At 43.6% G+C, this 12,076-nt stretch overlaps 1 protein-coding gene across 1 annotated transcript; it reads left to right on the top strand.

Moving 5' to 3' along the window:
- The first annotated feature begins 6,815 nt into the window (after positions 1-6,815).
- LOC144703182 (uncharacterized) lies at positions 6,816-8,462 on the top strand. Its single transcript, XM_078575295.1, has one exon. It carries the CDS (start codon positions 6,869-6,871, stop codon positions 8,219-8,221), a length of 1,353 nt encoding a protein of 450 aa, XP_078431421.1. The 5' UTR covers positions 6,816-6,868; the 3' UTR covers positions 8,222-8,462.
- The last annotated feature ends 3,614 nt before the right edge of the window (positions 8,463-12,076 follow it).

Here is a 12,076-nt window from a genome sequence, read left to right as displayed (position 1 = left end):
CGAAGGCAACGCCATTGATGTCCATAGATTGCATCGCGATCGAGGTTGATGATAACCTATCGATTCATAGCGGCAGACGGAATCGGTCAAAAGTTTTAGATTATTTTCTTGAAATTGATCCGGACGAGTATCACTGCACGCTTTGTCAAGCAGAGAACCCCATCAGTAAGGTCGTCATCAGGAGGAATAAAGACAAGTGCACACGTATTTTGGCGACATCTAGAGAAGGTGCACTGCAGAATTCATGACGAAATTAGTGGACGCAAACTGAAGCAGAGAACAATACTACACTACGAATTACTCTCACATAAGTTATACTTACGCGGCATCACCATGGAGCAGACAAAAGAAGAGTTCGTTAGGTTCATCTGCGACAACGATCTTCCTTGGCGTCTTGTAAAGAAGAAGTCGTTTTGAAGGCTGTGGTTCTATGGGACACAGGTGGTGGGCGACATTCCCAGTCCAGATGCGGTCAAGGCGACAGCCGAAAGGATGTACGCTGATGTCCAAGGGAAGCTGGTGGAGATGTTTGCAGAGGTCTATAGCGTATCACTTACCGTGGATGCTTGACATCCCAAAACAACATCGCCCTTTTAGGAATCACTGCTCACTGGATCGACAACAACTGGAAGATATGTGAGCTTCTTCTAGGACTGCGACATATGAAGGGATCACATAGCGGCTCTAACTTGGCGACGATCGTCATGGAAGTGGCATATCATTACGACATCGAGTCGAAGATATGTGCCATCACCATGGACAATGCGTCCAACAACAGAACAATGATTGCTTCAATTGTGGAACAGTTGAAGACAATAAACCCTCAGTTCACCATGGACCGACATGTACCATGCTTTGCCCATGTCCTGAACCTCGTCGTCCAGCCCGGGCTCAAAGTCATTCGCAATCCAGAACCCCCTACAACTAATTTACTACGTGTCCAAGAAATTCACCCAGTAACACCGTTGGACACGGAAGACCCGACTGATTCAACTGTTGAGGAAGATATTGCGGCAGTGGTTGCACCTTTGGGGGAAGCTGTTCACGCGTGAGAGCCATTGTGAATGCCATTCAAGGATCCACGCAGCGTATAGAAAAATATGTTGACATGTGCAAGATGTTTGATTTGTCGGATTTGAACAAGATAAAGATCGACTGCCCAACACGCTGGAACTCAACCTTCACAATGTTAGAGCGTGCTTTCGGTAAGAAAGAAGTCCTGGACCACTTGGCTATGCGGTTCCTTTCGACGGCCACCAGAGATTACGGATTGTGTCAGGAGGACTGGGAGATGATAGACGAATACCTATGCGTCCTTGGGCCACTATGCCAGGGAACTGACTTTGTGTGCTCCGTGAAGAAATTGCCAATAACTGAAGTAACATCACTAGTGGCGGAGCTCAGGACGCACCTCGAGCATGCCACGGAAAATGCAGGGGCAACATTGTATGCCGATCGCCAGAATGCCCTGCGGTCAGCGTGTGGTGCTATGCGTAACAAATTGATGCAGTATGCAACGGTACTTTGGGGCAATAATACCGTCGCAAAAGTGGCAACATTAGATCCGTTCTCAAAATTAGATGTGGTGCATCCTTCGTGTAGACAGAGTGTGCTTTCCTATCTTGGCAGTCTATTCTAGACTACGGCTAAGTCAAAGGGAGATGAAAGCGACTCAGAGTGGGTAATGTTGTCGCAAAGTCGGCGTCCAAAGCAATATTTATCCAGGCGCCAATATACGCATTCGTGTAGCCGTCAACGTCCACGGTCAACGCTGAGGCAAGAGCTGGATACGTATATTAACATCCCATGCAGTGAGGAGGAAGACAACCCCCTAGGTTGGTGGAAGGATGTTGGGCTGCGAAACTTGCCAAATCTGACGATAATTGCTCGTCAATTCCTCGCCGTCAGTCCGACCAGCGCACCGGTGGAGCGACTTTTTTCAGTCAGTCGAGGCATCACAACATACCGAAGATCACGGCTTGATGCAGAGAGCATTGAAATATTGATGATTCTTCGCGCATGGTTCCGTCGTGTAGAGCGGGACTCTGACGACTCCGATGATGACTCCGACGATGGTGACAGCTCGACCGATGGTGGGTTATGCTCTAACGCTTTCCTTGTTTTCAGAAACATGTTTCTCTTTTATGGACTCTCTATGTTTCATGTTACAGAGTAACGCGAGAGACAATATGACCGCGATGTGTCATTCACGCACGACACATATTGTCATTGTAAGTACAGTCTGCCTACATATATTACTAATTCAATCTCTCACTCTCTACCAATTACAGTTTCAATTTTGATGAAAAACGAATACAAAGTTAAATTTGTCTTAGATTTACACTTCGAATTTTGACGTACACGTGGTCTGATTATTCTTGAACACCTGCGGTGTACAGCAGTCGAACGTAGTGTTTAATTTTTCCTTAACAAATTCTTAACGATTTGTTGATTTGGCTGACTGCTCTAAGTTGATATTCTTCGGGGTGACTCCATGACATGTGCATTTTCGTTGAGATATTCCAGCATGAATCTATCAACAAAGGAATTTCACACTTTTCAATGCAACGATGCTCCATGTCGCACCCACGAATGTGCTTCAAAATTATTGTATCATATACTTCATATCTTACTGAACAGGATTATAGCTCACAATTATCATTCCATGTACTTTCAGGAAGTGGCTGGCCTATTGGTCGGGGTAGGCGGCTATGGTGTGGGTACAGTGCGGCTTCGGCGAGGCTACGCTGTGGCTTGGTGCTTACCAGTCTTCTGCGTCGTATTATACATCCACTTCCTTCGCACTGAAAATAATAAAATACTTTTTTAACATTTAAGTTACTGTCTACAACCTTTTTGACCTGGACAAAGTGAAGGTTTGCCACTTTTACATTCATTTACGTACTCAGATCGAGTGCTAAAACTGAAGAAGGAGCAATATAAAAAATAATTAGGGAACTACCATTTTAGGTATTGCTTATCTTCATTGTTTGACTTAAGTGATCAAAATTGAACCCATGAACATAATTTTTTAATAGGTCGAGAATAATACGTAATAGTGCAGTTTCTTAGATTTATCAACAATTCTACAGTTAATTTTAACGTACATACAATAAAACATTAAAAATTAAACTATGAACATATTTTTTCTCCAGATCTATCATTAATTTTCATTTCATAAAATACGCAATTTAATTTGATTCAAGATAATGGAACTGATCTCATCTCTAATCATTAGCCTAATATTTCTTAGGGGATTAAACAGTTTTTGTCCATTTTTTTGTCCAAATTCGTCCGTCAAGCGTCCTAGCCTTTCGGACGGACAAATTTTTCGTCCCATGGGATGAAATTCGTCCCGTCCACAGGACCGACGGATGATTTTTCGTCCCCAAAACCGTCCGACTCTCCGGGACAGGACGAATTTTCGTCCCACCGGATGAAAAATTCGTTCGTCCGCGTCCCGGAACTATACATCTTTCACATGATCGTGAAGCTAGTTTTTGTCCTCTGATATCCATACAGTTAAACTAATATCACATATTTGGGACAGCAAAATGATTTTAGATAATGATATGCATATTGGAAGAAAACATTTGGATGTATATTTTCATCATGTTGATGGTGACTAATGCTGGTACTGAATCTGGGGTATCATAATTTCATACACAAGTATTGGAAAGTACCAAAGGATGTAGGAAATTTTCCACATATGGCAACATTAAAAAAACATTTCTATACACTAGTTTGTCAAAAAGACAGGGAATGACAAGGTTTGCCCTTGGGCTTGAGCATGATAAGATCATGTCTAGGTCCAGTGTGTACAGTCTAGCCTCTGTGGTTGATGGTCGAACCCCATTTTGCATCTTCTACATGGTGAATTCTATCATAAATTATTAATTACATTGTTGACGCTTCTAAAGATATATTATGCGCACAATAATCGTAGAATGCCAAATTTGTCATATCATGTGCAATATATATGTTATGTAATGACCCTGATGTACCTACAAATCAAAAGGCTGCATGTCACTTTAATGAACTAGAAAAGTAAATATATCTAACCTAAACATACACACTTAAAATATTAAATTGCTTAAAAATTTAACATAAAGTTCCTAAGTCATGACATAATATTATTGAAATCATTAAGTCATTACACCTACAAAATTCTACTTCGTCTTATTGTAATATTAATAAAATGTATTAAAAATCATGTCAGTAATATTCTCTGATATCTTTAATGTCGCAACCAATATTTAGATATGGGATAGGGTAGAGACCGTTTTACAGTTTTGCATCCACTCGACACCTACATATCATGGCCCTGAAGAAGGAGATGGCACCTCCCCCATATGATATGCCGACTAACTCTGGTGGTGACGGGAAACAGAAAGACAAGGAGGAGAGCAAGCGAAAGCAAAATAAAAAAGGTGACAACAATGTGTTGTTCGGCCAGGCGGCCTATGACAAGATCCTCACTGAAATCCCCAAGTTGAAACAGATCATGCCGTCTTTGTTCTTGGGAAGCCTAAGGATTGGTGCATCAGTGGCGAAGGCTGGTTGCTGCCCATGCGATCCAGCGGATGAGCAGATCCCCACCCCAGTCTCTCCTTTAATTTGCCTAGTCAGCCAACAGATCGGCACAAAAGGACCAATAGGACCTTTAATAAAGATTAGCTAGTAAGAATCAAACGCGCACCCTATACTCGTTATGAGAACTCGCGGGTAGGATTCAACATAGGTGCAAAGATTGGTAGGATTAAAGTTAAATGGTGAGGATTAAACATAGATAGTAAATAATCTGGGGGCTACGATTGCATCTTAACTTAGCCATTATAACTTGTCATAACGGCTATGGTTAAGTTATAGAAACTACATAGAATCTTTGATGGGATTAGTTACACTGATCCATTAACTGCCTCGTCTACTTGTCTCCAACTTTCTCTCTACTTCTTCTCATGTCACCTCTTCTTGCTCTTGAGCAAGGGTTGCCGTGTTAGATTAATTTCTTAATCTATAGACAATTATATTTATGTATGTATATAATTGCATATTGTTAAGCTATCAGTTATAAATCCCAATAATGATGGGATTAAGACAGTTATAACAATAATTATGGTAATTAATTGTGAGAGGCTAAGCCTGTCTTAATTATAAGGGCAAATACTACGAAAGAGCATGAACTTTCGTTTTTGTCAGCCGGGCAGCATGAACTTTCATGCTTGTCTAAAAAATAGCAAGAACCAATAAGAAGACGCCAAGTGGTGTCTTCTTTTTTTTTCCCTAACGGCAGTCAACTCATGACGTGGCTTCCACCGTGGCAGCCAGGTGGACTCCACGGTGGCATCCACGTCTCCGGCCGCCGCCGACGCCGCCCGTCTCCGTCCGCCGACGCCGCCTGCCTCCGGCCGCCGCCACCGCGCGTCTCCGGCCGCCGCCGACGCCGCCCGTCTCCGGCCGCCGACGCCGCCGCCGTCCTCTCTGCCCTCCTCCGCCGCTACGCCGCCCACACCCCCCTCCACCCGCCGCCTCCGCCTTCTCCGAGCTCCCCTTCCTCCCTCCCGCCTGGAACCTCATGCTCCACGCCCTCACCCTCACCGGCCGCCCCGCCGACGCCCTCCGCTCCTTCTTCCTCGCCATGGCCCTCGCCGGCGTCCCCCCCGACTGCTTCACCCTCCCCTTCGCCGTCAAGGCCTGCTCCTCCGCCCGCGACCTCCGCCTCGGCCTGCAGCTCCATGCCCTCGCCCTCAAGTCCGGCCTCGCCCACGACGTCTTCCTCCACAATGCCCTCTTGCACCTCTACCTCCGCTGCCACCCCGGCGACGCCCTCGACGCCCACCTCCTGTTCGCCAGAATGCCCCGCCGAAATGTCGTCTCCTGGACCACCCTTATCTCCGGCCTCCTCGCCCGCGGCGACCTCGACTTCTCCCGTGGCCCTCTTCGACAAAATGCCCCTCCGCCGCAACGTCGTCACCTTCTTCTTCTTCTTCTTCCGGCGGCCGGAGAGGGGCGGCGTTGGCGGCGTTGGCGGAGACGGGCGGCGTCGGCGGACGGAGACGGGCGGCGTCGGCGGACGGAGACGGGCGGCGGCGGGGGACGGAGACGGGATGGAGACGGGCGGCGGCGTCGGCGGACGGAGACGGACGGCGTCAGCGGCGGCCGGAGACGTGGATGCCACCGTGGAGTCCACCTGGCTGCCATGGTGGAAGCCACGTCATGAGTTGACTGCCGCTGGGGGGAAAAAGAAGATGCCACTTGGCGTCTTCTTATTGGTTCTTGCTATTTTTTAGACAAGCATGAAAGTTCATGCTGCCCAGCTGACAAAAACGAAAGTTCATGCTCTTTCGTAGTATTTGCCCTAATTATAATGATGGGATTAATTAAGATAGACTAAAGGGGATTAAGTATCACCTCTTCCTATAAATAGTGGCCAGGTCTTGCACTTATATGGTGGATATTAACTTTTCCCCTGAGCATCCCATTATGCAGAGAGAGTTCACGAAGTCATCTGGTATTGATCCAAAAGGCATCCCCTCAAGCTTGTTCGATCCCACTAAGAGAGGACGCGATGGATTGAGGTATGATTTGTACGGATCTAACATGCCGTTCATTCATCCACCATCCAGTCCACCGTCATCATAAAGTCTCAAAAAAATGATAATTCATTCGTCCCCTATCTCCTCATCGAACATCGTGTCCTTGTGACCATGAATATTCCGCTAGAAAAGAGCAACTTCCCTGGGGAACCCGTGTTGTACGCTATATATACCCTCCGGCCAGAAGTGTTTGTCATCCTTGAAATTGAGAGACGCCTGCGACCAACCTCTGTAACCCTCACCAACATTCGCCAATCCTTGTCCATTCAGCCATGGTACAGAGTTGCGGGCAGCCCCGACGCCGTGTACGCATCTTGTCCGAGAGAGTCATTAGACCATCTGTGACGGAGTATCCTCGCCGCTGCGAACTGTCTCTGTGGGACTTATCCATGCTTTCACTACGCTACATTCAGAAGGGTCTCCTCTTCTCTGTCCCCTACTCCACTCCAATAGAAACCATCGTCGACCGTCTCACATCGTCTTTACAAATCGTTCTCTCGCACTTTCGGCCCGTAGCCGGGCGTTTAGTCGTTGACAGTGTCGACGACGACGGCGGTGGCATCACAGTCTACATCGCCTGCGACGACCGCGGCGCGGCGCTCCGCCTCGCTGCCGTCGATGGGGTACAAGTGGCAGACGTGCTGGCCGCGTCGGATGACGTGCCTTCATTTGTTAGAGACTTGTTCCCCTACGATGGCGCAGTCAACTACGACGGGGTTTCCCTTCATCTGCTCGCTGTCCAGCTGACGAAGCTCGAGGACGGTGTCTTCCTCGGCTGCTCCTTCAATCACCTAGTCGGCGACGGCACCGCCTTCTGGAACTTCTTCAATGCCTGGGCCGAGATCTCGCGTTCTCCAACGCCCCATCTTCAACTCTGCTCTGCACCGGTGCTCGAAAGATGGTTTCCCGACGGTTCTCGACCCCCAATAAGATTTCCCTTCACCGATGAAGACCAGTTCATTGAGAGGTTCTCGCCCCCGCCGCTGAGGGAAAAGTTCTTCCACTTCACGGGGGCGGCCATCGCCCGGCTAAAGGCGGAGGCCAACGAGGAGCTGGGCACGGGCAAGATCTCGTCTTTCCAGGCTCTTTCTGCGTGCATGTGGCGTTGTATTACTCGGGCGCGTCGTCTACCTAAAGATGAGACTGTAGTGTGCAGTCTGGCGGCGGAGAACCGGAAGCGGCTACGACCGCCATTGCCAGAGACGTACTTGGGCAATTCTCTCAACGCGGTCTCTGCCTCAGCCACGGCCGGGGAGATTATTACACGCGGCATTGGATGGGCAGCGGGGATGATCAACGAGTCGGTGGCCCGCCACACTGATGTGGCGATAAGGGAGACGGTGGAGAAGTGGATGAAGGCGCCTGTGGTCTACCGTCCGGTCATGGAAAGGTTTTGTGTGTTCATTGGAAGCTCGCCGAGGTTTAACATGTACGGTTGTGACTTTGGGTGGGGGAAGGCGGTGGCTGTGCGCAGTGGCAGCGCGAATAAGTTTGATGGGAAGATTTCTGCGTATCCAGGCAGAGATGGCAATGGTAGCATTGATCTGGAGGTGTGTCTTTCGCCTGAAATCATGACTGCGCTCGAATCTGATGCGGAGTTCAACCGGGTCGTGTTTAATAAGTAAACTGTTTCAGGCAGTCATTCCAGTCGTGGCTGGATCTAGTAAGGCTGATTACCCGAGGTGGGATTCAAGTATGAGGCGTTGCATGGATTTTGCCTACTGAGCTGAAGTAACGGAATAACAAGTTGGACGGATAGAACGGGGATTCGATCTCGGTCCGGACCTTAATATCAATGAATTTTTTTATATCATTATCCTTCTTCTCTTTCCTCTCCTTTCTTTCGTATAGAAGGGCGATATTGGCTTAAACAATGGGCCTTTGTTTACGCAAGTTTTTAATTTTTGAAAAACTTCGAACCAAACGTAATGTTCCGTTTATCTTGGTTAGGACTGATCGGTTCGCTTTGACAATACCAATAGTTTGGGTCAAGGAAGGACGCTGTCGGTTAAGGCCTCGATTTAACTCAACACCCACAACGTTGGTTGTACGAAACCAGTAGTCATACCTGTTGGTAAGTGTAAAAATTAAAGTTAATGTAAAAATCACAAAAGTGGAGTTAGTATTAAGATGATGCTTCAAGCTTGGGTGGTAGCATTATGATCATTGGTATTCAGTCTTGTCTACTCAGGACCTTATTCATAATGCAAAACTCACAAAAACTATTTTATGACTTCGATGAATTTATGAAATAACTGAGTTTACTAAGGCATGTCATTGAAAATTAGTGCATGTGCATTGAAGATAGTTTCTCACATTTGATGGTTGGTGCGTCAAAAGTCAACCAGGGTTAAGTGAGCTACCTCTCTTACATTCACAGACACATAGAAGGTTTGGTGGTCGGTTTGTGTCAGGTCGTTCGAACTGGGCTGTAGGTCCGCTAATTTGCCCTGTTCAGGTGGGTAGGTCTGGTTGATTTATCATAGAGAATAAATGAGAATATTCAAATTTCAGTGGCTCAACCAATACATAATGTTGTAAGGACATCAGCCGATGGCAAATACTGGTTAATTCTGATGGTTTTTATTGTATTCTTGCACCCATTGGCAGCTATGGAGTTTCTAAGGCATCGCCTGCTGTGGGGAGAAACTTACCAGTATTCACCACCAGACTTCAATTTTTAAATGATTCAAGCATGAAATAGACCCTTGATATCATTGATAAACAAAGCAGAACATCAGAGATGCCTCCTCATATATGCATGAATACCTCCAAAGAATGTGAACCCGCTTCTGGCCTCCAAGACCTACTAAGTGACCTACCAAAGTATGACTCTTGGATGCCTTTTCTTCTTATCGTGGGTGCAGACGAGAGGGGTAAGTGTGAGCGTTGGGATATTTATGCTCACCCATGACTAAAACACCTGGCAATTATTAAATCTCAAGAAATATAAACCACCCTTGGGTGGTATTTGATAAAGTTTAAATTAGGGTTTTAATTCATCTGTGGTACTTTTAAGTTTCATCCATGCAAACACAAAATTTTACTCATTTTAATCAAATCTAAGTGATGAGTACATATCACCTCCACAGGGAACAGTTATTAAGGATTTAATATTCTAAAAATAGTGAGTAATGATATGAGATACATTTAAATATATGGGTCGAGAGACAAAGAAAAATGTAAGGCAATAAGGTGATAATTGTTATTAAGATATATATATGATTATAATAAATAGGAGATAGTGAAGTGATATAGACAATACTAGAACAAGAAGTTAGAGACAGAGGGGAGTGATGGCACCAAGATAAGAAAGTAGAAAGGTACATATGTGATGAAAGAACAATTTGTGTTAGTGAGATGGGGGTAAGATGACAAAGGGACAATAAACGATAGAAAGGTGTGAAGATGTGATGTGATGGTAAAACCAGATGATGAGATGGATGTATGCTAACATTGATGATGGAATTAATCAATGTAAGGCCAGGATGCCTTCCAGGATCAGGACAGTCGGTGAGTGCAGGTAAACTTCCCCTCTCGTTTTTGTCTCTTCTCAAACACCTAAGAGATAAAGAACGAGCTCGATGGATTTGAGAAACTCAATCTCTTAAATCATCCTACAAATGTAGAAGGCAAGTTTAAAGATCATTTTTAAAAATATTCCCTTTATTTTTTCTCAATTTATAAATCAGAGGGCCTAGATGTAAAGAGGGGAGGAAGATGAGGGTACCTCAAAAATTCCATCGGTCTTCTGGATTGTCAGGTATTCAGCTTTGAACTTGGAGAAATATTGGTATTAATCTCTTGATTTTTTTCCCCTCATCAGCAGCATTGTTCCTTTCTCATTTTCAGTCGGTGGTTTAAATTTCCTGTATATTCCCCTTTCTAATACTGGGACAATCTCCACATCTTGCATGATTACCAACTTCGAGAGCACCACATTTTCTCTATAGCAAAAGAAGACAAAAAATACATTTTCTCTATTAGTAAATGTCATTCTCGGCAAAAAAGGCCGAGTAGATTGCAACCATTGTTTCACATGCAGATGCATCATCGCATCCCACGACAAAACATGTTATCTTATTTTTATCCAATTTTATTTCCTTTTTTCAGTCCGGACATGCAATTATTATGGTTTTAGTAGCTTCTTTTTCTATTGGCCTTCGTCAAACCTACAACTTAAAAAATTTAACTAGAGTCAGCCAATCGTCAGCCATAATGGCATTGCCTAACGGCCCGATTGGTCACCAATGGATCGAATTAAAGTGTACAACTTGTTAATGCGGAAGAATAAAATTAAATATAATAGATAATCCTCATAAAATAACTCTACGCATAGAAAAAATAAGAAATATATATTAAGACTTAGAAAATTAGTAATCATATAAATATATTGTCAAATTTTGTAAACAGTATATTCCAACTTAGAATAATAAATTTTTTAAGAGTATGATGCCAGAAAATTCATTAAAAATACTGCTAAATCTACAAAAAATTAGAATTTCAATCTGAAAATACATTTAATGATTTTAAAATTGACCACTTGCATATTTAATAATTATAATCATAAAACCATGGAAAATGCATCATATCAACCCAATAGTTTGCATGTTATACATGTCCATGGTATAGTTGGATCAATCTATGAGCACGACCCTATGGTTTGTAGTATCTGGCACCATTTGTTTCTATGAGAAAATGTAACAAATGCTAAAAAAGTCTATCATTGGTTGGGAAACATAAGTTAAAGTTATGAGCATGAATCATGCCTGTTAATGTGATTCAAAGATGAATGGTTAATACGTAGTTGCTGATGGCGACATACATGCATGTGTCATTATATTCAGCAACTTGACTTTCCAAATTGAAGCAATTACCAATCCCAATGGTTACATGTCCTTTGGTATAACACAAACTTCTTGTCCATCTATGGAGTTGAATTATTTGTGTTGGTTATGAAGGTGGGTAAGAGGCATAAAGGAAAATAAAATTTAATGATTGGACTACGAAGAAAAGAAGTTATTTCAAAGCACTGTTACATTGTTTATATTAGTTTTAATTAGCCATTATACACAGTAAATTTCCATTAAGTAGTACTATATAAATCAATGCATTTAAAGTATGGCTTGTCTCACCCATAAATTCATAAATTAAGTATTTTATGATGAGATGGTATGACTCTGTTACTGTCTCAGCTGATGTAGAAAATCTTATAAATACATATTATAGTAAAAAATATAAAACAGTTTTTAGACTAAAAGTATCACAATAAGACACATCAACCTGGAATGATCATACAAAATGCATCTTCATAAGAATCATAAAAATTAGTTAAACAAGGTCTAATCAAAATTTAAATACTCACACTATGAAAAATGGAATATTCTATTTAAGTATAAATAATAAATTTATGAAGAAGACTAGTTTTCTGCATGAATCAAAGTCGAGATAGATCCAATGCAAATTAATTTGATGACAAC

This window comes from Wolffia australiana, chromosome 5 (genome assembly GCF_029677425.1).
Source record: "Wolffia australiana isolate 7733 chromosome 5, ASM2967742v1".
In the NCBI taxonomy this organism is placed as follows: Eukaryota; Viridiplantae; Streptophyta; class Magnoliopsida; order Alismatales; family Araceae; genus Wolffia; species Wolffia australiana.
Note: the sequence above shows the minus strand (reverse complement) of the source record. Positions and strands in the feature narration are given on the sequence as shown.